This window comes from Camelus dromedarius, chromosome 14 (assembly GCF_036321535.1).
Source record: "Camelus dromedarius isolate mCamDro1 chromosome 14, mCamDro1.pat, whole genome shotgun sequence".
Taxonomy (NCBI): Eukaryota; Metazoa; Chordata; class Mammalia; order Artiodactyla; family Camelidae; genus Camelus; species Camelus dromedarius.
In genome coordinates, this window is record NC_087449.1 from 69,862,250 (window position 1) to 69,888,606 (window position 26,357).

At 61.7% G+C, this 26,357-nt stretch overlaps 3 protein-coding genes across 10 annotated transcripts in view; 2 read left to right on the plus strand and 1 right to left on the minus strand.

Moving 5' to 3' along the window:
• The first annotated feature begins 730 nt into the window (after positions 1-730).
• On the plus strand, positions 731-6,681 carry PEX10 (peroxisomal biogenesis factor 10). 4 transcript variants are annotated; one of them, XM_064494160.1, is made up of 6 exons: positions 731-913; positions 1,834-1,914; positions 2,551-2,766; positions 3,766-3,941; positions 4,044-4,179; positions 5,063-6,681. In XM_064494160.1, exons 1-6 carry the CDS (start codon positions 802-804, stop codon positions 5,407-5,409), a joined length of 1,068 nt encoding a protein of 355 aa, XP_064350230.1. In that variant the 5' UTR covers positions 731-801; the 3' UTR covers positions 5,410-6,681. The 4 variants fall into 4 exon arrangements, with proteins under 4 accessions (XP_064350230.1, XP_031319714.2, XP_031319713.1 ...); XM_031463854.2 differs by having other exon boundaries at positions 2,360-2,766; positions 5,063-5,284; XM_031463853.2 differs by lacking the exon at positions 731-913 and having other exon boundaries at positions 933-1,914; positions 2,360-2,766; positions 5,063-5,284.
• A 218-nt stretch (positions 6,682-6,899) lies between these two features.
• RER1 (retention in endoplasmic reticulum sorting receptor 1) lies at positions 6,900-17,398 on the minus strand. Of its 5 annotated transcripts, none has more exons than XM_031463855.2 (7): positions 17,241-17,397; positions 13,751-13,832; positions 12,480-12,584; positions 10,514-10,613; positions 9,217-9,295; positions 8,155-8,290; positions 6,900-7,549 (listed from the first exon to the last, which is right to left on the minus strand). In XM_031463855.2, exons 2-7 carry the CDS (start codon positions 13,829-13,831, stop codon positions 7,460-7,462), a joined length of 591 nt encoding a protein of 196 aa, XP_031319715.1. In that variant the 5' UTR covers position 13,832; positions 17,241-17,397; the 3' UTR covers positions 6,900-7,459. The 5 variants fall into 5 exon arrangements, with proteins under 5 accessions (XP_031319715.1, XP_031319716.1, XP_010997647.1 ...); XM_031463856.2 differs by having other exon boundaries at positions 17,246-17,378; XM_010999345.3 differs by lacking the exon at positions 17,241-17,397 and adding an exon at positions 16,777-17,094.
• A 167-nt stretch (positions 17,399-17,565) lies between these two features.
• MORN1 (MORN repeat containing 1) overlaps positions 17,566-26,357 on the plus strand; it is a 39,622-nt gene continuing 30,830 nt past the window's right edge. The window contains exons 1-6 of the mRNA XM_064494161.1: positions 17,566-17,744; positions 18,848-18,991; positions 19,877-19,975; positions 20,431-20,541; positions 21,334-21,424; positions 22,030-22,117. Of these exons, the coding sequence (XP_064350231.1) occupies positions 17,669-17,744; positions 18,848-18,991; positions 19,877-19,975; positions 20,431-20,541; positions 21,334-21,424; positions 22,030-22,117 (609 nt within the window). The 5' untranslated portion in view covers positions 17,566-17,668. The remainder of the gene's footprint in view (positions 17,745-18,847; positions 18,992-19,876; positions 19,976-20,430; positions 20,542-21,333; positions 21,425-22,029; positions 22,118-26,357) is intronic.

Below are 26,357 nucleotides of genomic sequence, written 5' to 3' on the forward strand. Positions count from 1 at the left end.
GATGCAGATGCTATAATCTGCTCCAGGCCCTGAGCCCTCAGGACACGTCCAATGCCTCCTCCCACTGCCCTCCCCCAGGACCCTCTCAGGGACCTTCCCCAAAGCTCTAGTCCAGCTGTGGCCTGTGCCTGGGCGCCCGGCTCTCCTAGCTCTGTCCCCTACAGTGTGTGGCCTCCCAGACCTCTCTCTGTCCATCCCCTGAGCAGAGAAGCTGGGAGGGGTCAGGGGTCTGCACTTGTAGGGCCTGAGCGGTCACCAGTGTAAATACCCAGGTTCCAAAATCTGCACTCCTCGTTCTGTCCCGGGCCCCAGAGCACCTTCCATGGGCCTGCAGGGGGTGCCAGCGCCCCACCAAGGGGGCCCCCTTTTGACTTCCGGCCGCAGGGGGCGAGCGAGCATCCCGCAACGGGGGATCGGCACCTCCTCTGGCTCTGACGTCCCTCTCAGGACTTGGGGGCTATCCCAGGAGCCGCTCGCCATCCCGCGCCACCCCGCGTTCACTCTCCCCTTCCCGCTCTGCGCTTGCCCCTCAAGGCCGCGTCAGCCCGCACGGATCTCTGCACGGACCCCATTTAACACGGTCTCGCGCGAGACAGCGCGGGCCCAACTCAGTCCGGCCCCCGGCCCCGCCCCCGCCCGCCCTCCCGGCCCCGCCCGCCCTCCCGGCCCCGCCCCGCCTTCCCGGCCCCGGCCCCGGCCCCGCCCCGCGCGCCGTGACGCACGAGGTCCGCGCCGCACGCCAAGCCCGGCTCCGACATCAGGCGTCTTCCCGTGGGTGCGGCCGTCCTGGACCCCGGCGCCATGGTCCCCGCGGCCGCCAGCCCCCCGGAGGTGGTTCGCGCGGCGCAGAAGGATGACTACTACCGCGGCGGGCTGCGGAGCGCGGCGGGCGGCGCCCTGCACAGCCTGGCGGGTGAGGCCCGCCCCGGGGGCCGTGCGGGGGGTCCTGGGCGCCGGCCTGGGGCGCGAGGCGGGCGGACGAGCCCCAGACCCGCCGGCTCAGCGCGGCCGCCCCGCCGAGGCCTGAGCTGAATCAGGAAGAAGCCCAGCGCTCCGGGCTTTGCCCCCCGGCTGCCGGGGGCGCGGGTTGGGGCCATGCACCAGGTGTGAAAGAGTCCACGGCTCTGGGGACACGAGGGAACTTCATTGGAGCTGCGGCGGTGGAGCCCAGCGGAGAGGCAGGAGCGTGGGGCAGATTCCGGACCACAGCCGGGCTCCTGTTCGGAGCGACCAGAAATTCGGGGCATAGTGGCCGTCAGCAGGCTCTGAGCAGGAGAGGGACAACGACCAGAGTAAATGGCCTGTGTATTGTTCTGCCGACACTCTGACTTACACTCTGTGCCAGACGCTGTTCTCCGTGCTTTGGGCCGTTAACGCATTTTCTCAGAACATCCCTGCGAGTAGGACTTGTAGTTCTCCTCCTACACACAGGGAAATGGGGACTCCAGAGATACCTTGTAACTTGCTTGAGGTCACAACCAGCAGTGTGGGGCTGGGATTTGTGCTGGTGGGTGGTCTCGTGCTTCTGGTCACTGGACTACACTGTCTCTGTGGCCTTTCTGGTCTCTAGAACGGTTACCCTGGTGGGTCCTGGAGCGGGGGTGGCTGCAGGTGGGCAGGTCTCAGGACACTCTCAGTGGCCCGGGCGAGGCAGATGGAGATGGAGCAGAGTGGACAGCATGGGCGGCCAGGGGAGAGAGAAGAGGAGTCTCCGCCTCGTGCAGGGATGTCTGGGCTGGGCCTTGGGAGCACGAGGGAGGGTCGTTCCTAATTCTTACCACTGCACGAGCCTCACCGCCACCCTGTCAGGAATAATGCTGTTTCTCTGCTCAGGTGCAAAGAAGTGGCTGGAGTGGAGGAAAGAGATTGAGCTGCTGTCAGATGTCGCCTACTTTGGTCTCACCACACTTGCAGGTTGCAGCCCCTGGTGGGACCCTGGGACTGAGGGGACCAGAGGACAGGGGAGGGTCTGCCAGCAGAGTGAGGGTCTTCTGCAGTGCTTCCCAGTGTCCCTAGACTGGCCTGGATGCAGCCTCAGGGAAGGAGGGGCCCCTGAGCCCCTTCCCAGGCCCTGAGCCCTGGCCGGGCCTCTGAAAGCTCTGAGTTCCTGTCTTGTCTGTGTCCCCTTCATTCTTTTTGTGTCCCTGGATACTTTGCCCAGGATGCCATTGGGACCGTTTCTCTGGCTGAACCCATAGCCCGAGAGGGGTCTCAGCACCGAGCCGTGTCACAGGGCACGGGCAGCGGGGCCCCTGGTGGAGTGTCATCCTTTAGAGGAAAGGTAGGGATCCAGTAGAGAGGAGGAAATTGCTGGCAGGTCCCTGCCTGTCTCTCACGTGGGGCCCCACCACCACCACAGGCTATCAGACCCTCGGGGAGGAGTACGTGGGCATCATCCAGGTGGACCCGTCCCAGAGCCGGGTGCCCTCCAGGCTGCGCCGCGGGGTCCTGGTTGCGCTGCACACCGTCCTGCCGTACCTGCTGGACAAGGCCCTGCTCCACCTGGAGCATGAGCTGCAGGCCGACAGTGATGGCACGCGGCCCTTGCAGGGCAGCTTGGCACCCAGTGTGCGCAGCCCATGGGGGGCACGGCGCTGGCTGCACCAGCACGTCACCGCCCTGACGGAGCAGCAGCAGCGAGCGCTCCTGCGGGCTGCGTCCCTACTCAGGCAGGGCCTTGGGTGCCTCCAGCGGCTCCACGTCGCCTGGTTCTACATCCATGGTGCCTTCTACCACATGGCCAAGAGATTCACAGGCATCACCTACGTAAGTCGCAGGGGTCACCTGGACCTACTCAGCTCTGGCTTGTCTGCATGGAGGGCGGGAGGCCAGGTGTAGGGATGTCACCCTGGTGGTGACCCTGCGGTGACCGCGTGGGGACCTGTTCCTGCAGCACCCTGCTAGTCTCCTCCCACCACCGTCTCCCCCCGCAACCTCGATGGACGGCTGGCACACTGCCTCCCCTCTTGGGTCTCAGTGATGCCCTTGCTTCCAGATTCACCCAGAAGGGTTTGCCGCAGGCCCCCTGCCTCCCCGAGGGTCTCCAGGCTCTCTACCCCCACCCCCTCCAGGCCTCTCTTGGTAGCGCCGCCCAGGCACCTGCACCTCCCTCTGCTCAGCCCAGCCCAGCCTCACCGCCCTCGCTCAGTGTTTAGTGTTTGCTGAGCTGCTGCTGCCGCAAAGGAGCCTGGAGACATGGGGGCTCCACCCAGTCAGGGCATGGGGGCTGCCCCAGGGCTCTGCCTACATGGGCACCCAGGGCCCTGCCTCTGGGCTCCAGCTCTGTCCCGTCTGGCTGACTCAACTGTCTCCATTCCCAGCTGAGAGAATGGAAACGGAAGTAGAAAGCAAGCTACTTACCCTTCATGGGTGTGGCTGGGAGTTGCGGGCCTGGGGGCAGGGTCTGCTCTCCTCCGCAGCCTTCTCTGCCAGCCTCTCTCTCTGAGGCCCAGGCCCCTGGCCGGCCCCCCAACTCCCAGAAGTCCTCACCTGCAGACTCCAAGCTTTGTGGCTGTCTTCCTCACTCAGTGCTTGGCTCCCACCGGGAACAGGGCCCTGAGCTGTCTGGCAGCGCCCTGGCCACCATTCAGTGCTTAGAGCTTGCAAGGCGTTCCTGCCCCCAACTCAGCCAGAGGCCCAGGGCTCACTGTCCCCTGGCACTGAAGGACAGGCTTTGGTTTCACTCACCAGGGGAGGCCTGGCCCCCTGGCTGCTTGGTGCCTTGTGCCAACTGATCGTGTGACCATCTGTCCGGGGCCCTGACAGCTCCGCGTCCGCCGCCTGCCTGCAGAGGACCCGAGGGCTCGCGCCAGCTACAGGCTGCTGGGGCTCGTATCCCTGCTACACCTGGCGCTGTCCGTGGGCCTGCAGCTCTACGGCTTCCGGCAGAGGCAGCGCGCCCGGCGGGAGTGGAAGCCACACTGCAGCCTGTCTCAGCGCAGGTGCGTGGGGGCGGCACCAAGGGGGGGCTCAGCCTTGTGGCCGTCAGGCTCAGGGAAGGACTCGGAGGCTCAGTTCTGTCCTGTTGCCCCTTCTCCCACCAGGAGCCACGTAGAAGTGAGAGTGGTTTCCAGAAACTCCCTGTGCACCCTGTGCTTGGAGGAGCGCAGGCACTCAACAGCCACCCCCTGTGGCCACCTGTTCTGCTGGGAATGCATCATGCAGTGGTGCGACACCAAGGTGGGTGGCCCAGAGCCCAGGCGTGCAGACCACCCAGGGTGCAGAGGACTCGGAGCCTGCCCCTCAAAGCTCCTGTGTGGGCTGGAGGGGCGGCGCGTCTCTAAAGGCCCTGCTGAACTGCTCATGGGGCCACACCTGGAGTCTGGGGTGGCCCCGCTCCTGAAAGGCTCCGGCCACCCCTGCCCTCAGGGTGAGAGCCAGCTGCTCAGCGTTGAGAGCTCAGGGCGTGGGGTCCACCGAGCCAGGTGGCCAGAGTGGAGGAGCCTGTGCCCCTCTTGTGCGCTGACTCTAGGGAGGAGGCCTTTTCCTGGCCCCCCCCCACACCTCCACCCAGCCCCTTCGTGAGGGCCCAGGCTGCGCCCACCTAGTGTACAATGCCCCGCTCCGTCCACGTGCTGCCCGGGAGCTTTCCTCAGCCTCTGGGGCTCGGGGTCCCAGTTGCTCTGTGGGAGTCTCCTAGGGGCACAAGCGCTGCCTCCCTGTAGTGCTGGCCCCACGTGGAGTGCCTGGCAGGCAAAGGGCTGACTTCCAGGGGCGAGAGGGACCCAGTCCTGAGGGGTAGAACCGCTGGCGTCGTGAGATGGGACCGCCGACACAGGCACGCACTCCCAGGAAGCTTGGGACAGCCACAGTCGTTCCGTGGCCAAGTGTCCTCACCCGTCCCGAGTCACCTTGTGGACTGGCCGGTCATCTCAGCCAGGCACTGTCCCTGCTCTGCGCCTGACTGCCCAGGGTTAAGGCCTCAGGTCTGCAGCCTCAGAAAACACTTTTTCCCTTCACCTATAGAGAGGAGACGTGGGTACATCCCATGTGTTACTGGGAATGCCGGCGGGGAGCCGGGGGCTGTCCTGGTCCAGCCTGTGACCCTCCTCCTCCCCCGCAGACGGAGTGTCCCCTCTGCAGGGAGAGGTTCCTTCCGCAGAAGCTCGTCTACCTGCGGCACTACCGCTGACCCGACGGAGGGTGGAGGAGCCCAGGAGGCTTTCCGACGGCAGGGGAAGAACTTATTCTCAAGGTCAACTTCACTTGCACAGAAACCATGACATCCCCGTTTGTTACTCTGTCACGAAAGACGCTGTGGCAGCAGCTCAGGAGAGCACTGGACCTGGCCGTGCACGGTTGAGCCTTCAGCGCTGTCAGCCCTCCCCGCACCCCACAGCACTCCTCCAGAACTTCCCTCCCCCCGACCGCCCACTGACACGGGAAGGTCCAACACCAGCCACATGGTGAGGCATGGCCGCGCGGCCAGCGCCGACCAGGAGCAGAGAACCAGTAGTCTGCTTGCCGGGCTGTGCTCAGGCCTGCAGCCCAGATGGCCCACAAGCCTCATCCCTGTCACGGAGCCAGTGGGGCGGCCCAGACACGGCCATTCTCGGGGCAGAAAGCAAGAAGCCGTCGCCGCCACCTGACATGTCTGGCACGCACCTTCTAGCGCGTCAAGTTGGCTTCACATTTTAGAAGATGGAAGCGTGCATCCTGGCCTCCCAGCACGACCACCTCCTGCTTGGAGCGCCTGGTGGGCCCAGCCAGCCCGAGTGGAGGCTGCCCATCGCAGCAGGGTGCAGGCCGGCTGCCTACACACATCCCCACTGTGTCCAGCCCACTTTTTGCCACCTTTTTATTTTCAGGTTATAAAACCTACGTAACTCGTGCCCAAGGCTGGACTTTGCCATAGGCATCCTCAAAACACTGGTTCCAGACGCGCTGGTGTGTTAGGAACGCCGTGAGGATGAGCTGACTTGGTGGAGGCTGGCGGGGAGGCCCCGCCAGGCCCAGGGGGCGGGGCAGCAAAGCTTCCAGCCGAGGACCCTGCGGCTGCTTCTCTGTGACTTCACGGACTCTGCGGCACGGGAACATTGCGCGGCAGGCCTCAGCTAACAGAGGTCAGCGCCCAGAGGCCAGGCTGTGACCAGAGCAGCAGCCCTGCTCTGGCTCCAGTGGGGGGAGCCTAGCCGGGGTTGGGGTCCATAGTTCCCGAAACTCCTTCCTTACACTCTCACCAAGTGCTCATCGTAGGTCTGAGTATTTACTAGGAAAACAGTATTAAAAAACGGGGGGAAGGAAGTCTAGTTTGAACACCAAGTGCTGCAGTGTGGTGACGAGCACTGGTTTGCATCCATTCACACACGAAGGTTAAAATTCAGGGTCGGGCACGAAAGGCCTTAACGTGGCCTCTGAAAAGCAAGGAGTCCAACCACAGGTATTGGAACCTGGAGGAAAAAACACGGGCAGTGGACAACATTTGGTGCGTGAACAGGACAGCGGAACCGCCCAGAGACCCGAGACCCAGCAGGAAACGCACCGGTGTGCCAGTCGGCACTGGGCCGGGGGGCGGGCCCCAGCTGGCCATCTGTCCTGCTGCCCGCAGCAGGGACGGCTTGCCTTTGGGGTGGCTGTGCCTCTCCCGCCAGGGCTGCCCAGGCGCAGGGAGCTGGAGTGTTTATTCAAGAGTACAAGAGAGCGGGGACACTGTCTTTAATAAAAGTTGGCACTTAAAAGTCACTTAGTAAAACGCTTACGTCTGTTTGTTTTTACCACATCAGAAAAGCTGACATGCAGGTCAGGGCCGTGTCTCCCGCAGGAAGTGAGAAGCCATGTGTTAAAACCCACAAAACTGGTCACTTACCAGTTGTTTCTGTAAAGGGGCTGCTGCATGAGAACAGGTTTAAATGAAGAACAAAACAACTTTTCATGTATCAAAAAAAAGTGTCAAAATAATCTCAAACAATTAAAATATAATATATATTTATAGTTTCAGGCCCTCAAAAGCAATCATGGTAGGTAAAAACAGAGTTTTGAGTCACCGTGAGGGAGGCCAACCTGCCATCTCCGTGAGATGAGACGGAAACTGGCATCAGAACCCGGAGTTACTTGAAAACCACCTTTCAAACGGGAAGCTCCTTCACACACGTGGGAGTCGGGGGAGGTCCTCCACTAGGGCCACGGGGCCGGGGCCGCAGGCGGGCGTCCTTGGAGGTGGCGGCTGGGCGCATCTTGGTTCCTCCCAGCGGACAGTGCCCGCCCACCGTCCCCAAGCCCGCCCGGCCGGCCGCCCAGCCCGCGCGTTACTAAAATTCCGTCCTCACCTGACCAGCACTGAAAAATAAATCAATGCGATTCGGTTTAAATGCCAGTTTCTTCAAGAACCTGATATTTCAGTTACAAATAATCGAAGCTCCTTTTTAAAAAGAAAATGACTCCCTTGTAATCAACTACTTTATGTGAAGAAAGGCGTGGTGACGGCGCCGGGGACCGCCCAGGGCCGCAGCAGGGCCGGCGTCTAGCTGGCGAAGGCCTTGCCCACGTCCTCCTTCCCCTTGTACGTCCTCTTGCCGTGCGTGAACGGGATGTACCGGTACTTGATCATGTGCTGGGGACAGACAGACATTTCAGCACAGATGCCCAATGAACCGCCTCGCCCAAACCTGCAGCCCGGCTTCTCTATGTACCGGGCATGGAAGCGGGGCTGCAGCAGAAGCCTCCAGTGCCCCGGGGACACGGAAAACCCTTCCATGGCACCGCTGGGAGTCCCGGGGAGGGGGGCAGGTTCCGTGACCGCTGTGTGCAGGAAGAAGGCACCCAGGCCCCTGCTGCCTGGTGGGTGGAGGTGGGGATGGGACGAAGCCGGGCTGTCCCGTCTGCCCAGGCCCATACTAGGGTGATGTTGACATAACATGCCGTCATCATCCGGGAGATCCTGGGCCCTGACTAACCCCCAGGACACAAGCCAGACCCTCAGGCGAGACCCACGGCCTTGCCTGCCCCACTCCCAGAGAGCTGTGCTGAGAACCTGTTCGCTGGACGCCTAGACAGTGGTGCTGGCGGGAAGCGGGCCCCACCCTGTCATGGACCCACACAGACAGCAGGGTGCACGCAACCCTCCCGGCTCACAGGCCTGAGCGTCTCTCCTCGTAGTGCTACCGGTAACTGGGCAGCAGCTGCCACCTCCTGGTGCAGAGGCACCTTGGCTTTTACCTTTATCTGCCTCTTCATCGTGATGCAGAAAAGCATGATGAAATACATGACCAGGATGGGCCAGAACACCGGCACGTTGAACGCCTCGAAGAAGGTGCAGACCATGGCCACAAGGATGCCCTTGGTCGCCGCATGCCTTAACGGAAGAAGACAAAGTCAGCGGTGCTGCCGACACCGGGCACCAGCTGCCTGGGGCCCCGTGGAGGGTGTGCGCCCCCACTCAGGCGGGGTGGGCACTGTGGGTGGTATGTGTAACGCACCACGTGGAACCACAAACACCGTTCTTACTCGCTTGGAAGCTCAACATTTTCTGCTGAAATTACACAAAGCAGAAAACACCAGTGGGGGCGCCAAGGCTGTTCAGACAGGCGGCTGGGAGACGGCATGGAGGCCCGAGTGCTGCTGGGCCCCCATCCGGAATAACCCGTCCCAGCCTCACTCGGGCCCCACACTCGCCAGAGGCTGCACAGTGTCCTGAGAACCAGGCAGCCAGGCCGCAGGGCCGCCCTGGCTCCCTCTATCCGCTCAGGCCCTGTTTACAATCCCCTCAGCTCTCCCTTTCCTGGAGCACGGAGGCCCGCCTCCTCGGGGGGCTGGCAGGACCCGACCTTGCCCACTTTGCGCCTGGCCTCCCAGGAGCCCTCGGGTTCGGCGTCTCCCACTCACTGCATGCGGACGCGCCAAGGAGCCCCCAGAGGGCCCACCGTGGGCGGAGCAGCACACAGGCCAGACTGGCTGTGCAGCCTGTCCCTCCTGAGGCCGGAATCTACCGAGAACCAGGACCCCCGCCCCAGAAGCAGCCTCTTCTGTGTGGCTTCAAAGAGCTCTGGTGTTAACTGGCATCCAAGAAGCCGCCGGGCACTGGGCTCTCAGACAGAGGCCCCCACGACCCACCTCCACGCCCAGCTGGGCAAGCACTCGCACTGTGGGTGAGTGAGCTTCAAAACAAGGAAACACAAAGCTCGCTTCTCTGAGGAGTTGAAGCTGCTGGCTCACCAGGACACAGCCTCTGTTCCCGGGGACCAGGCGCCTCGTCCCCGACCACCTGCGGGAGGCACTCACCAGAACTTGAACTCCGGGAGCCTCCGGATGAAGGGCCGGAACTCCTCGCTCTGTTTGGTCGGTAACGAGGGGCCGTCGTCTGAAAGGCAGAATGTCCATCAGAGGTGGCGCAGGTCTCCCATCTTTTTATTTCCAACACTGCACTTTTAAGTTTCCCTAGAGCTTCTGAACTAGCAGGCCTGATACGCAAAATACAAATTTACATCACGTAACCAAAGATACAGTGAGGATGTTTAGCCACCTTAGAAATCAATTTATTGCTTGGAAGATTTGTATTAGAACTTCTTTCTAGGAAGATCACATATATATACTTCAAGTGACTGTGTAAAAATTAACCACACGCCAATTTTCAGGAACACATCAACTGTGTGACATGAAAATATGTTAAAATACAAGGAAGGAGCAACGGCCACAGCTCACAAGAGAAGACGTGGGAGCCGCGAGCACCTGCTCCCGGGGGCTGGGCTCAGGAGGGCACCCCCGCCCCGCCCCCGCGGGAAGGTGCCTCCCGCATCATGCAAGGAGAAACTGAGGTCTACAGAGGGGCCTCTGATTTTCCAATACCCCCATATGGCAGCATAGATCAAAGGGTTGTTTCCTTTAACGTGTTCGTTAAATACCGTACAGAGAAAAGTCACAGGCTCTAGTCACAATTTGAACAGTCCGGAGAAAACGTCCAGGCTCGTAAAGTGTCTCCCTGCCACACCCGGGAGGGCACTGCGGGCAGGGAGCCGACTCAGGTTCTCCTGCGGCAGGATGTGTGGAATGATGACTCACCACGTTTGTGCCCCGCCCCCGCCCCACCCCAGGCTGGCCTCGCAGGTGTGGCCCAGGTAGGCCAGGAGCAGTGGGAGCCAAGAACATTCAACACATCGTCCTGGGAAACCAGAGAGCGCCACCGTCAACGGGGCCTGACCGTGGGTCAGTTGCCAGGGCCCCCGTCAGCCACAGGGAGCCACCCTCAGAGCCTGGTTTTGGGAGAAGGGGGCCTGGCCGGTAAGCGTGAGCACGATGGAGGGGTCCCGGCCCACATCGGCTCGGATACAGGGCACAGGGCCCCGCCTGCCTCAGCTCCCTGTCACCACAGGGTGGCTGAAGGAGCGCCGGCCCCTCGTGACCGGTCGGGGGTTAACGAGCCCTTCCACAAAGTACCGCAATCACAGAGGCTCCAGGTCCGTGTTAAACACCCAGAGGACAGTCTCAAGTTTGGATTTCAAATGTTTCTAAAGAAAATGGAGCAATCCTGTGAAGTATACAATCAGACCTCCCCAAACAGGGCAGAGCAGACGGTCTCTACCTGAGTCTTCCATCAAGGAAGGGTCCACTTTTGGAGAAAGGAAGGCTATGAAGAGGTTGAGATGGTAGATCCCCAGGGCGTAGGTCACGATGTACCAACCCTGGAAGAGAAGCAGACGCAGTCAGTGACACCACCCTGGAGGGGCCCCTGGTCTGGACAGAACCTGAAGCACGGGGGTCACAAGCGAGGGAAGGACAGCAAACGTCCCAGGTGACAGCTTCTCTCAAACTCTGCAGTGTGTCTTAAGAGTGGACAAGCCAGGGTCCAAACAGCAAGTGCCTCCAAACACCCATCAGACGCACCCAGTACCTACAGCCACCAGCACCTCCTGCCGGGAACGCAGTGGAAAGGAGGCGTTTCTCAAAGCCACAGCCCGAGCTGCACCAGGGGCCCCTGCGTGAGGACGGGCATGGCTGGACACAGAGGACACCGCTGCACACGCCAGGTCACAAGCTCTGCCCAAGGCCAACAGCCGACCCGCACGACAGGGCCTGAACCATCCTCAAGACACGCTGGCCCAGACTCCCAGGGGCGACGTACACCGCCGCCGCCACTGTCAGGACTGCTAATAACCTTTGCCCGGAAGAAATCCAGGATCGAGAAGTCAGGGAAGCCAGGCAAGGTCAGAAGCACTGTGGGGGCAAACCTTCCACGGGGACAAAGAAGGGGCGTGCCCGCACGCCCGCCGCCCACACAGCGGCCAGCGGCCAGCGCCCCGACAGAGCCGGCCGCATGGCCTGACCTAGTCCACTGACGGCCAGTGAGTCTTCTTTTAACGGAAGCACTGGGGATGGAACCAGGACCCCGTGCATCTACGCACATGCTCTCCCACCAAGCTATGCCCTCCTCCCACCTTATCCGTTTTAAGAGCCTAAAAATTTTCCCGCAAACAGGATGGGATCTTCCTGCTTTAAATGTTTCCAGGTCAGACAACTGAGAACCAGCTGAGAGAAGTTACCAGTTCCACGTTCACACAGCTGCAGCTCACAGGGCTGGAGGGAGGCCCAGTCGGTTATAAACTCAGTTTGCCACACAGGAACCCAACCTGTGTGGGAGGCACCTCTGCCCCCTCCCAATTCCCCAGATCAAGATTTCTAGGTCATTCTTCCCATCAGAGAATGGACCACGGTCCAAATTTTTTTTTTAATCTGAAACCAATCACAGAAAATTTAACATTAATTGCAGACACCCAAACAGACCACGTCCCCGGCCTTCAAGGGGAACCAGGGTCAGGCTTCCTCAGAGAACACGTATACAGATAAGAGCACCCAGAACGGGTTTCTACGTTTAGTCTAGGCAGGAATTTCCCACGGCGCCAACAAGCACAGCGCCCAGTAAACGAAGTCTCTACCCAGGTGCCCACGACCTCCTCAATCCTGGGGGTACCAGGGGGGCGGGGTCTCTTTCCATGACAAAAAGTCTTTCCCAGCCCCAGGAGAGAGAAAGCTCTGGACAAGGCCTCAACCTGCCGTCCTCTGGACACGAGGCAACGCTGGCTGACCTCCTCTCCGGGCCTGCGGAGAGATCCCACCTGGAACCCAGGTGGTCACCAAGGGCTCAGGGAGGAGGCCCCGGCTGGCCCTCCTCGGGCACCAGCACGGCTCCCGGCACCCAGGTGTGACGAGCCGGCCCACGAGTCTCCAGCCCCCAGAGTCCCTAGGCCGGGCTGGGGATGCCACAGGGTCTGCTGTGCAGACTGGGACGCCAGAGGGCGCTGCCCATCTCGCCGGGCCCCAGGCTGACCCGGAGGCAGCACTGGGAGCCCCAGCACCAGAGCCTGAGGAACCGCAGGCGAAGCGTGAACAATCCCAGTGCAAAGGACGGGCACCGACACTTCCCTTACGTTCGGTGCTCAGCCGGAAAGTGATCGGCAGAGAGCACTTCCTGCAACACAAACCCTGAGCGCAGAGACGGGGCAAAGGCAGCAGCCCGATGCGCGGCGGCCCCCCACCGCGGCCACACTCACCTGCAACAGGTAAACTCGAACCATGTAGACGAAGCTCAGGCCCAGCGTCACCACCCACCGCAGGGCCGTGTGAGGCGTGGACTTGTCCAGCCAGGACTGATAGATCTGGAGGAAGGAGAGTTCCCACGCGTCACAGAGCCCACCGCGCCTCCCGCAGCGCACCCCCCGCGCTCTCTGCTTCAGGCTCCAAGTCACCAACACAGAGCAGTGACTACGACTCATCCAAATTTTATCTGGAATAATTCCTGAGGCAGCTCCATCCCTTAAGCAAAAGTATTACCAGAGCACCTCTCACAGCAGGTGGTGCCACAGCACTGGCCAGAGGGGTCACCACGGGGAGGCCTGACTTCAGCCCCGGAGAGGACTGGCCTGAGGACGGCAACGGGGAGCCGAAGAGCCGCCACCTGCACACAGGACTCCGCCAACGCCCGCTGCCCTCGGGGCCAAGCCCACCCCCCAACCCCAGCCGCCCAAGCTCCGCGGGACCAGAGCAGCGTGGAGCTTAGTTTCACATGTGCGCACGCGTGTCCGTGCGCGGGTGTGCATCTGTGTCCGTGTACACGTAACTAGTGTACACATGTGTGGTCTGACTTTAATTCTAAAATTTTAATTGTGAAGTTCAACCTCTCATAAAAGTAAAGAAAACATGTGGCCCCACGCATGCCGTGACTTGGCTTCAATAATTATCAGGTTTTCCAGGTGCTATTTCTTAATTTTAAAAACCAGTACACTTTCAGTTCTGAACCAACACATCGGTACGTGCAACTCTTCACCAAGTCAGACTTCCTCCTCTGAGACAGAAGCCCACGCACGGCGTGGAGCGCTGCGGGCCGCTGCAGCCTGGTCTGGCTGAGCGCGAGCGCAGACTGGGCGAGGGGCTGTGGGCCCTCCCTCACCCCCGGGCCGAGGCGACGTGGACGTGGGTGGCGGGGAGAGGGGACATCAAGGGCAGAGCAGGACCTGCCGAGTCTGCGCCACCCAGGAGCTGAGAACGGCTTCCATGTTTTAAAGGTTGTTGGGCAAAGACGCAGAAAACAAGGATGTGAGCTAGGCTGCGTGGGGCCCCCAGGCCTGAACCACTCACTGCACGCTCTCTGCAGGAGACACGGGAGGCTCCCGGCGGTGGGAGGAGGTGATTCTGAGAGTGAACATGAGACCGAGGGAGGCGACCCTATCCATGGGGACCTATCCGTGGAGACCGCAAACAAACACGCCCCGGGCAGTGTCCCACGGCCAAATGTTTACATGATTCAGCCACCCAAAAAACCCACCTGTCCAAGTCTCGTGAAGAATCTGTACACCATGGAAGGCTTCCCATGGACGGACTCCCCCACGCTGTCACCTTCGGACATTCTGGAAATAGAATACGGACTTTTAAACAAAGAGCGCCCACGGGTTTGCTCACCTCGCCCTCTTCCAGCACCACTGCACGGGTCTGCTCAGTGCTCATGCTGCACCCTCGGCCCCTGCTTCCGTCCATGTGTCTACCGCAAGTCGGCCAGGGAAAGAAGCAAGCAGGCAATGCGCTCTGGCAGAGAGCCAGGAGGGCAGGCGGCGCGCCAGCGGCCCTGGGTGCATGCCCGCCTCTGCCAGTGGCCCTGGGAGCCACCCTCACAGACTAGGAAGTCCTGTGGACTCGACTCCGTGTCCACCTCCCTGGGGCTTGCCCACTGCGTGGACCGCTGCACCTGCCTCTCCCAGCACCGCCTCCGGCTGCTCCTGGGGCCCCCCTTGGTACCCCTCCCTCCTCTCAGCGCCACCCGATCCCCGACCAGCCTGCTCTCCACTGTGCCGGCAGCCAGCCGGGCACCTCCTGCTCCTCCCAAGACCAGGTCCCACTCCAGGAACAGGCCATGTCGCACGTGATCTCAGGTAATCAGCCAACCTGTCCCAGTTCCTTATCTGTGTGTGGAGGTAATCCTATCTGCTCCTGCCCGTTCCAGCCACTGTGTGACTCTGTGTGACACTGTGAGGACTTAGCTTCCAAGAACCCAGGTCACCAGGTGAAGCGAAGGGCACTGTCACCCCCGTTTCATGAAGGAGGGTCAGGCCTCAAACAGTTTAGGCCACTCGCTCAAAGTCCAGCAGCTCTGCCAGTGGGTGGCCGGAGCCCACCCTGACCTCACGCCTCCAGCCCTGCACGGCGCCGCTGGACCATGGGACAAGAAGGATCTGGGAGACCCGGTCACTTGCCATCCCTAAACCGGTGAAGACGCCAAGCAAGCTCATGCTGCAGCACCTCGGCAGGGCTGGGGAACAGAAGTGGACTCTGGCTCTGACTTTGCTTCCAAAGCCCCTGAGCGGTGTGGCCTTAGCCTGCTCGTCTGAAAGGCACGGCAGCCCTTCCCGTTTGGACAGAAAGCTGCAGTTCACGATGCCCGAGCTGCCCCATCAACTGGCCTGTTCATGGCAGGGCAGGAGCCTGAACCACGCCTGCCCACACTTCCCGGGCACATCCTCGCTGCGTGCACTCACTAAGCTAGCAGGCTCACGACGTGGTCCTGGCCCCAAGTGGAACAGGTAACCCAGAAGCACCAGCCCCTGCAGTCGAAAATCCAAGTACAACTTTACGGTCAGCCTCTGTATCCCAGGATCACTCTACGTATTTCAGGAAGAACATTCACAGTAAGCGAGCCCACGTACTCCAAACCCGTGTAGCTCAGGGTCAACTACACAACTCAGGTATTAAAATAACCTGAGCGGTCCCACCGCACGCATCGCCACGCCACACTTGTGTTACCAAGTGAAACCATGACTTCACGCCACCACTTCCTGGAGCCCTGGGCAGAGGGGCCGAGTGCCAAGGAGGAGACCCAGAAATGCCCTTTGCTCTCATGGGAGTCACGACCAAATTGAACAGGTGACCTGTGGCTCCTGGTCCTGTCTTTTTGGAAAGTTTGTTTTTACATTCAACTGGGGAGAATTCCGTATCTTAAAAGGGGCTAAATTAGAAGCTGTTACCTAGGAGGGCCAGCCACCCAACCAGCAGGCCAAAGCCTGACCAACAGAAAGCGACATCAGCAGTGTCCTCAGCCCTACGGTCCCCTAGGAATCTCTCCTTATCTTACTTCTTCACGACCAAAGTGCTTCCCATTAAAGTGGTTTTACTTAAAAGGAGACACTGAGAGCAATGCTAGAGAGAAGACACTTGGCTCTTCCTTTAGAGAACGTGCCCTAAGCAGAAACAGCTGCCCACAACGTCTCATTCTTTCACCTGAACGTGTGGAAAGCCTTCCAAGCACACGTTAACTGATTCCTAACCACCTGACAGACGGCACGTGCGTTAAAGCGTGGCCCCACACCTGAGATGGACTCGCTATCACTGACAACATCGGGAGTATGAACTTTGGAGTCAAACGGCCGCCTTCAGAACCCCGCTCTGTCACCATCTAGCAGTGGCCCGAGTCTATCTCAGCACACCCACTCCAGTCTGTGCAGCGGGGCACAGCACCTCAGCACCCTCTCCAAGGCCTCTGTGTCCACCGTGTTAGCATCAGCTCGGGGCCTGGCCCTGAGGCCAAGGCGAGGAGCAGGCGGGCCTCCCTCAAACACGTCAGACTTGTTCCTGGGTCAGGGTGCCCTTTGCACCAGCTGGTCTGCCGGCAGTCCTCTTTCCTCTGCTGTTTAAGGGCCGCCTCTTCAGTGAGGCCCTCTGTGACTGTCCAGCTGGCACAGACCCCTTAGGTCGCATCACCCTGTCTTATTTTGTGTGACAGGCATTTCTAACTTCTTCCCAGTTTACTTCTCTGTTTCCTCCTACTAGAATGCAAGCCCCTTGAGGGGAGCCTTGTCTGGTCCACTGCTGGGCCCTACGCCTACACAGGCCTGTCACATAGCTAGCAGCCGGTAAGCTGTCTGCCAGGCTCAACTGCTTCAGGCTCAGTGACTTGAAGACCAAGTAGAAACCAAGACAAACCAATCCAAGCAGAGACCACAAGTGTCACTTGCGGAGTTGTAGCAAAACTCACCAGGTGCCTAGTTCTCCAGCCATCGCTGCACCTGCTTCTGGAGTGGTCGTCACTCCTCAGAGAACCGCACACACAGGAGCAGCCTGGCATACGGGTCATCAGTTTGCCTCCCACCACTTTTCCTTCATCTCCCCTCCCCTCTTTCCTTGCGGGTCACAAGCACAGTAATTTCACACACTTTCAACCTCTGATGCTGTTCCCTCCGCTGATACTGCCCTTCCAGAGCTCATCGACTCCCTCGGCAAGGCCCCGGCGGTGGCTCCTCCCTCCCCGGAGCATGACCACCTTCCAGTCTCCTCCCGCCCTGGCCACCCTGGACCTGCACTCACAGGATCTGGAGACCTTGATTCACCTACGGGGAGCCGCCTTACACACCCCTCACGAAGTGAAAGACCAACTCGACTGAGAAGCAGGCGCCCCGGGAAACTCCCAGGCCCAGGCGCCAGGGCACGCTTCCGGAGGGCAGCTCTGGGCCGGTGCGCGGGGCGCCGTCGGGCGAGTCAGCCCGAAGCGCTAGTGATCTTCGTCCGCAGAATCACCAAGAAGCGACCCCGAGCGACCCAACTTCATCGCGACGCTTCCTCCCCAAATCGCGCAGGCCAGCCCTGGATGAGCGAGGACACCCAGGGCCCCCGGGCCGGGAAGCCGACCCCTCCCAGGACGCGCCCGCGGATAGCGGAGGGCGGGGGACCGGTCACCGCGGCGACCCCGGGGGCCCGGCCCAGCCTCCTGCCCCGCGCTCGGTCCCCAGGCCCCCGGGCCCCCCGCCCGGCCCCGCCTCGCCCGCCGGCACCTCGCGGTCCGCTGCGGCCGAGCGCGGTCTCCCGAGCGCCGCGGGAAGGAGGACGCGGGTGGCGGCCGCGCCGGCGCTTGGCTGGGTCCGGGAAGGGGCTGCCGAGCACTTCCGCTCCGTCCTGCGCGGCGCCGCCTCCCGGGCCTCCAAGATGGCCACCGGGGCGGGGCCAAGAGGCTCCAACAATTTCCGCTTCCGGTGCGGCGCCCAGGCCGTTGGCGAGGCGGTAGCGGCGGCGGAAGGGACGTACGCGGCAGAAATTCTCTGTGATGCGCAAGCGCAATCACGTCCTCTGGCTCCGGGTCAGGACAGCTCCACTCCAGAGATTGTTATCGCCCAGAGACTGAGCCCGAGGCCACGCCCCTCGAGACCAATGAGCCAGTGGAGGAGGACTATGTGGTTGCTAAGGGAAACCTTCAAGCGGCAAGATGGCGTCCTCCAGTGAGGGACGCCCCAGCTACCGCCCGCCGCGCAGGGACCAACCCGGGCGGCCTCCGCGGGACGGTAACGGCCGACTGCGCCCTACTGGGACTCCGTCGAAATGGGAGGGAGGCGGGCAGTGTACGGACGCTCGCTGCGCTCTCCCGCTTCACTTTGGGAAGTCCGAATCCAGGAGCCGGCGCCAGAACCCGCGGCTCCCAAGCCCAGCAGGGCCCCCCAAGCGCGTCTCCCCAAGCGCAGCTGGCCCTCCGCGGGAGCCCTCGTCTCCCCCGACCCTGGGAGGGACGCGCCTTCGCGTGTCCCAGTGCCCGCGGGGTGGGCGGACCCAGACCAGCAGAACCGGCCTGAGCCTCGGGACCGAGCCCGGAGGAACCCAAGGCGGCCTTGGGTGTCAGAAGGTTTGATAGGAGCTGTTCACAGAATCAAAGAAATAGGGCCAGAGTGATCCCAATCCACACCATTATCATCAGGTAGAACCCGGCCCTCGTTTACGGAAGATACTGGAGTCCAGAATCCGGCAACCCCATGCTTCCCCAGAGCCGCTCCCTCCAAGCTGGCCTTGAAACAGAGAGGCTGGTGGGGAGAGGGGTCCTGTCCATTACAGGAACTGCGGGAGTTGGGAGTTGGGGGGCGGTGTGCCCAGCAGCTGAGTGGCAAGAAACGAAACTAAGAAGGCCTTCCTTGGGTGCAAGTGGCGATTTTGTCCAGAGGGCCCTGGGTGGGGAGGGGGCGTGGGGAGATCCTGCAGAGAAATGGTGGGCTGCCCCCTCCCCTCTGTGCCCTCACCTTCACCCAGCTAATTCCGTTCGGCTCAAATGTCCCCTCTCCAGGAAGGCTCCCCTCCCTCCCACACCCCCTCCACCCTCCTGCCAACCCGCCCTGCCACCTCCCCAGGACCCTGCTCTCACTTGTCCTAGCCCACCCCTCCCCTGCCTCCCTGTACCGAGTAGCTGAGCATGTTTGCAGCATAAACAAACTGTGAATGGGTGGACAGTAAACAGGAGCATCGTGACCCCTTTGGGAAGCAGTGGGGGGGGGTCGTTCCCTGGAGGTGGGGCCACAGACACCTGGAAAAGCCCCAAGACCACCCCACCTCAGTGTTTGCCGGTCATCAGTCAGGTCACCTGTGTCATGTGCTTACCTGTGTGTCTCCTTTCGCTATTCAGGTTACGGAGTCTATGTGTACCCAAATTCTTTCTTTCGATACGAAGGAGAATGGAAAGGAGGAAAGAAACACGGTGAGGACCGTCTGTGGCCTCTTCCTGCAGCCTCACCGCTGACAGCCCGTTTCCCACTGGAGCTGGGGGCAGGTGGGCCACACCAGGTGCCAGCCACACTGGGCCCTCAGCTGTCACTAGTGCCAGAGAAGGGCCACCTCCTGCAGCCTTGGAGAGCCGGACTAGCCGCCCTGGTGCTCAGCTGGGAGACACCCCAGTATGCTGCTTTCTCACAGGCTCAGGGGCCCCCTCAGCCGGGGAAGCTGCAACCCAGAGGTTCTCCCTGGAGTGTTGGTTTGTTTTTGCCTTTCTGGTTTTGCTCTTCTTTCCCCTGATGATAGAGACCACCTCCTTTTGGAGAAAATCTAAGCAACAGAGGAGAGAAAGGAGCAAGTGAAAGTCCCTGGGCGCCGCCCCCGAGGCAGGCCTGGCGCCCGGGGCTTCTGCTCGCAGGCTTATGTCTGCCTCAGGCTCTGCTCCGAGCGCCCTCCGCCCGGTTTTCTGCTGGAGGGTTGATCTTTCAGTATTTTCCTCTGAGCTATTTTCATATCCATTGACTGCCAGTGTTTGCTGTTTTTTGAACCTTTTGACTTTTATTGTAGTGTTTTTCACTTCTGTTCTGAAATTTCTAACTCTCTGCCTCCAGGCTGAGTGTGAAGGCTCATGTCTGAGCCTTAGACCCTGACCTGGGCAGAGTGGTCCTCCTCTTTAGAATGTACTCTGCTGTGTCACCCCACATCCACAGGCTCGCTCTCCTTCTGCCCCTGTGCTGACAGAGGTGGGGCGGCCCTCTGAGGAGGTCTCGGGGGCAAGGTCCCTGTGCTTTTGATGGCTGGGACAGGACGCTCAGTCATGCTCCTCGGCTGTCCTCAGCAGGACCTTCCAGCCTGCTCTTCCCTCTGAGAACCTGGCCCTGCCGCGTGCGGGCCCCAGCAGTCACTGCCCACCACCACGTGACGTCATGATCCCTCTCGCCAGGTCGGGGGAAGCTGCTATTCCGAGACGGGGGTTACTACGAAGGCGAGTTTGTGGACGGAGAGATCACAGGGGAGGGCCGCCGGCACTGGGCCTTGACAGGTTAGCTCCACGACTCCATCCTCCTAAACAGTCCCCAGTGTAGGTTGGTACCTCCCGTCTGGATGCCGAAGGCCTTCCATCTCTTGGTTTCCCTAAGTTGTCTAATGGCCTCGTGCCAGCTGGGGCCTGGTGGCTGTGGTGCCGCCCTCAGCTTGGCCAGGTTCCTGTCTGCAGAACCCCAGACCCTCTCGGGCAGTATGGTCAGTCCTCAGTGGAGAGAAGGCTCACCCACAGACTCGGACCTGAGGGACTTAGCCCTGGGCACACAGATGCCCCAGAGAGGGTTGCCTGCGGTGGAGTCTGCACTCACATGGTACCCAGCATGGGGGACCAGACCCACCAGTCATGTTTTCCCTTGTCAACCAGGGAGGGTAGTGAGATAAAGGACACCCTATCGTCCTTGCACACTGGCTGGGAGGAGCAGGAACTGGCTCTAACCTCCTTGCCCACACCAGGGAGCACCTACACTGGACAGTTTGTTTTGGGCGAGCCTCAAGGACATGGCATCATGCTGTACAAAGCCGGCGGGTATTACGACGGGGAGCTGTCCGGCGGCGCGAGAGAAGGTCTGGGCCACGGGAGGGTGCTGGGTGTTGGCCGCGGGGCAGGCGCACTGGGGGCCTGGACGCTAGCCCTCCCGGGATTCTGATTCGGGGCCTGAGTGGGGTCAGGGGAGTGCAGCCCCTCTGCGCAGGTCTGTGCCTGGGGCACGGTCATTGCCCACTGTGGCCTCACGAGCCACCCAAACCCGGGGACTCAGGTCTCCATTTTATCATGCTGGGTCCTGGGGATAAGCAGTCTGGCCAGGTGGGTCTCTGGCCTCTCACTGGGTGGTGGCAACTTGGCCAGGCCTGTGGGTCCCCAGGGTCCTCACTTTCAGTCAGGAGGCCACGTCTGGGGGTGGGCAGGCTCTGCCTGAGGTGAGCAGAGCAGACCCTGGGGCAGGTGCAGCTGCCTCTGTCTTTCCACGGCCTCTCAGGTAAGAAGTAGGAATATCCTCCACCTCCTGGGTGTCCAGACCCTGAAAATGCCAACTGAACACAGCCGCGGCCTCATGAGCGCGGCCTCTGGCCTTTCGGTCCTTGGAGCAGCTCGTTCAAGGCCCAGCACCATGTGTTCCCAGCGTGACCTGCCAACAGGTCTTCCTGCACAGCAGCCCCGCCCCAGCCGGACGGCAGAGCCCTCAGTCTCAGAAGCTGGGGAGGCGGGGCCCTTCAACCTCCACTTGGGGCCTCCAAGAGGTGGACCTGGAGCCGCTCCTACCACGGGGTGGTGTGGCCTGGCTCTGTGGGCGACCCCAGCCTCTTCCAGACTCGCCCCTCCCCGCTGGACATGCGGTGACCCCTCGCCCCTTCCAGGGCAGGGGCGTCTGGTGGACGCGGACGGACAGGTGTACTGCGGGTCGTTTCATGACAACAGGCGGCACGGCCGAGGGTGGATGGTCTTCCGGTGAGTTGGCTGCCCAGGTCTGCCTCCCCTTCGAATGCTCAGCTGTGAAGTCTGTGTCTTTTGATCTGATTCTGTAGTTTCTCCCTTAGTTACTAAAATTAGTTGTGTGTGTATTTTGTAAAAAAAAATTGAACCCCCGCCTACCCACCCAGTAAAACACCTGGAGGGGCAGGGGGGCGGGCAGGCTCAGCTGGGCAGCTCCCACACGCTCTGCTTTCGGGCCTGCTGCTGGGCGTCATTTAAATCCGAGGCAGTTTTCCTGCAAATGCTGCCCTTGGGATCTGCAGGTTCCCCCCACCCCACCCCACCCCGCCCAGGCCGTCCTCGTTATCCTGCAGACCTTCACACCTGGGGCCCGGCGAGGGGGGCCGCGGCCGCTGCAGGACCAGGCCTCCTGCCACCGCACCCGCCGGGCACCCAGGCAGCCTGCCCCTCCAGCCGGGCCCTGGCAAGGCCAGAGCTCACGCCATCTGTTCCGGGCCTATTTTTGCCTCGGTCCCGGTGGTGCGTGCTGAGCGAGCCCCGGTCGGGGGGAGCTGTCTGCGTCAGCGCCGCCACCTGGCCCTCCCCGGCCTGAGCGCAGCCTCCGTCTGTGTGTCCCTCAGGAATGGTGACGAGTATGACGGCGACTGGGTCCAGGACCGGCGCCAGGGCCACGGGGTTCTGAGCTGCGCTGACGGCTCCGTCTATGAGGTAACTGATCCGGGCCCTGGGCACAGCTCAGGCTGCTCTTCGTGGCCAGCGAGGCAGGGATGCAGACTGTCCCCACTTTACTGATGAGAAGACTGAGTTTCCCGGAGCTCCAGGGCCTCCAGCTGACACTTCGTCCAGCCTGGTTCCCGGGACTCCCTGCCACCTGCCACTCCTCATGGGAACAGCCTGGTGGTGCATGTTTGAGGGAAATGAGCTCGGGCCCAGGTGCCCCCAGACAACCTGGGGGAACCCCCCCGCCCCCCGTCACCATGGCAGCTGCTGCTCTTGGGTCAATGGGGTGTTAGGTGAGACGAGGCAAAGGAATGCAGGCTGTGGGGAGACCCCCTCGGGCCCCAGAGTCAACACCCTCTCCTTCCTGGACACCGGCCCATGTGCCAGCCAGGAGCCAATGGGCGGGAGCTGAGATGCGTGTCCCATTAGCACTCACTCCTGTGCCCAGCTGGTGGGGACAGCACACCAGCCCTGCATGATGAGACCGTGTGGAGACTGCGTGGAAGGGTGAGGCTGGGCTCCGAGGAGGCTGGAGCAGGGCCGGGGAAGACAAGGTGGGAGGTCCGGGTGATCCCACACATAGCGCTGGAGCCACGAGGGGTTGGAGTTTGATTCTGACCATCATGGAAAGTGTGGAAGGAATTGGTGCCCTGATCCCTGTGTTTGGAAGGTCCCTCTGGTTCTTGTTCATTGAGAGAGGTGATGGCAGCCCTCGTGGGGTGTGGATCCAAACTGGGCTGGTTTGGAGGTAGAGGCGCCGGACTGGTTGGAGGGCTGGAGGTCAAGGCAGGGGCAGCAGCGGAAGAGAGGATGCTCCTGCATCAGGGCCCGGGTGTCGGACGGACAGTGGTGCCTGGACCAGAATCCACCTAGGCAACAGAAACGACACCAGCAACTGGACGTGAAAACGTCAGCCAGTGAAAGGCGGCGGCTGCTGAGAGGGGTAGAGGCAGAATATGGAAGAGCGCGCGTGCAAGTGGACCCGGGAGACTCGGGGTGGGCTGTGGGGACCGGCTTGCCAGGGCCCTCAGGCCTGACTGCTGGGCTGAGCGCCAAGGGAGAGGTGACTCGTGGCACATGGCGGCTTCCCGGGCAACTGAGCTGCCGCCGTGCTCGGCCGCGACGTGCCAGCTGCATCTGGGCCTCAGGAGCCAAGAGCTGCATGTGCTGGGCGCCTGGGACGCTCACGGGAAGGCGACAGTGATGAGGTCCGGTCTGAAGGCTCAACTCCAGCACAGCCCTGAAAGAATCCCTCGTTTCTCAAAGCCTCAGGGCTGAAACGGAATTTGGTTGTGTGGGTTGCAGAATTACGAAGTCAGCTGAGTTGATGTCTTTGCCAAGTTTCTCGTGTGAAACAGTGAAGATTGGAACAGAACAGCCTGTGGGAGCTGGGAGAGCCCAGCCCCTCCAGAGACTCAGCTCCCGACAGACAGAGGAGACTCCGTGCACAGAGAATCCCACCGGGGATGCAACCCGTGCCTTGGGAGTGGACACTGGAGTCCCTTCCCTGCAGGGTCCATGCAGCACCGGCTGTTGACAGCCCCACACGGCAGCAGCCAGCACAGCAGAACGTTTCAGGGTCCAACTCCTGTAGCGCAGAGTCGGGCGAGGAAGGGTGGACTTGGGGCTGAGAGGCGGTAAACTGGTGCCCGGCGGGGGCCCTGTGAGGCGATGTGGCCTGTCAGGGAGCATGCATTCTTGCTCTGGTGGCCCAGGCTCCCCCAGCGGGCTCACCTCACCGGCTCAGAAGACAGAGCTCTGCTTAGGTGACCCCACCTCCCAGGCCCACTCCTGGGACCACAGCCCCAGTCCGGGCAGCTGGCCGCTGGCCTCCTCCTCAGGGGGCTCCCAGGATGCTGCATCCCCTTTGCTGCCACCTGCCTGGGCTGCTGCGGTCCAACCTCACGGGACCAGGCTCCCGGGCTCACCCTGGGTTGCCACAGCTGTTGGTCTGAATTCTCCAGAGCTGCCGAGGAGAGGACCTCAGGGATCCCGGCGTGCCGAGTCCCCCACAGTGCCAACACCTCGCGGGGCCGGGTGGACGTGGTACCTGTGTCTGGTGCCCAGAGCTCAAACATACACTGTCCCCGATGCTGGGCACCGCCTTCGGCTCTTCTGACTCACTGACCCTCCTGAATCCCCCAGGAGGTGCCTGTTCCCATTTCCCAGCCAAGGAGGCTCCCCCTCGTCCCGGAGCGACTACCAGACCGGCGTGGCCGATCTTCCAGAGAATCCCGAAAAGCTTCACCCTCCCGCTGCACCGCGAGCTCTGACCCCAGAGGATGTTCTGGACACCTCCAGGGCCTCGCCGTGGGGCTGCGGTGCCCTCGTCAGCAGTCTGGGCGCGGTGGGGCCTCCCCCGCAGACGGCGGCTCCGCCCAGCAGGGGCGGGCAGGGACCGGAGGCTGCCGCAGCGCCCACCCTGCCGCACTCCGCCAGGGGGCAGCCCGGCCCTGCAGCGGCGTCTCCAGCCTGGGAGCTGGAGACGCTTCCCTGCAAGTGGACGAAGGGGCTGGATTTCAGACGGGAACGGCAGGAGGTGTGAGGAGGAGGCGGCTTCGTGTCAGTCGGGGGCCGCCCTCTGCTCCCCGCAGGCCCCAGGCCCCGGGGCCAGGGTCCTCCTGGTGCTTCTGCCTCCCAGGGCTCAAATACTGCCCGCCTGCCCTTCCTGTTGTCAGGGACATCCCCACCTCTCCGGCCGCATGCTCAGATGACACACCGTCCCAGCCGGTGACCTGAGGGCCCTAGGCTGGCACACGGGCACTGAATGCCTGTGTCCCTGCAGCAACCTTCGCAGAGCGGCTTCTAGATGGCGTGGACACGGGGTGAGCACACCAGGCCTCTGGGGTCCCCGACGGCCTCGGTGAGGAGGGCAGAGCTGTGCGGCTGTGTCTGCTGCCAGGCCTCAGCGCCAGCTCCCCCTGCTCTGGGGACGCCCCCCGCCCTCGCCTCCACCCTCCAGTTGCCTCCTGGGCTTTCGCGGAACCCTCTCTTTTTAACTTCCTGTAAAATACAAGTAGCAGGAAGTTTACCACTTTAACCGTTCTCAGCTCAGCGGCATCAAGCTGGTTCCTGCTGTGTGACCATCCCCACCAGCTTCCAGATGTGAAACACCCGCCGCCCACCCCCCCAGCCCCCGGCCCCACCGCCTGCCCCACCGCCTGCCCCATCTGTGAGTCTGACTCCAGGGACCTCGCATGAGGGGAGTCACAGCGGGTTTGTCCTGTGGTTGACTTATTTCCCTGAGCACAGCGTCCTCAGGCGTCTTCGTGTTGAAGCAGGTGTCAGAGCTCCCTTCCTTTTTAAGGCTGAGTAATACTCCGTCGCGTGGCCATTCCCGCCATGTTATGTCCGCCCACTCGCCCACCAGCGGGCATCTGGTCTGTTTCCACGCTTGGCGACCATCCGGGTCGCTGCTGAGAGCTCGGCGGGCAGCTCTCTCGGGCCCTGCTTTCAGTTCTGGGAACAGCGGAACTGCTGGGTCACGTGGTAGCTCTATTTTTAACTTTTCAAGGAACCGCCACACCGTTTTCCATTTTCCGTTCCTACCAACAGTGTGCCAGCGTTCCGATTTCTCCACATCCCCCCAACACTTATGCTTTCTATTTTTTAAAAGAGCCCTTGTAAGGGGCGTGAGCCCCTCAGCTACGGAGCAACTGCGGTGGCCTCAGCCCCGCGGCCCCGCCTCCCCGGGCCACCGCGCCTCCTCCCGTGGCCCCGCACTCCCTGCTCTGGAGCTCATCCGAGGGCTGGCCCAGCGTCACCACCGCCCGGGTCCGGGAGCACATGCCCCTAACACTCTGTCACGTGGGTGGCAAAGATGCCTCGGGCACGAGGGATCTCTGCCCTCTGATTTCCACCCTCAGAGCATTTGCCCCAGAGCGAGGCCACAGGGTGCCCTCAGCCCTCCCCCTCCTCACTCCCCATTGCTCCGGGATCCGCAGAGCTGCCCTGGGCCGCAGACCTACCAGTGGTCAGCTTTTATTTCTCAAGGTGATTTTATTTCTGAAAAGACGGAGCTCACACTCGAGCACGTGAAACCAGGGCAGCCAGAGTCCCGGAGGACACGCACTCTGTGTCTGCAAAACCACCTCTGCTCCCTGGGCCCCGGGCTCCTCGATGCATAGCGCCTTAGTGAAACTTGGAGAGCTAGTTCTAGAAAAAGCTTATTCCTGAAAAAAAATGTGGTAAAGCTTCTTCTGTTAAAAAATAGGAACGGTATATCCCA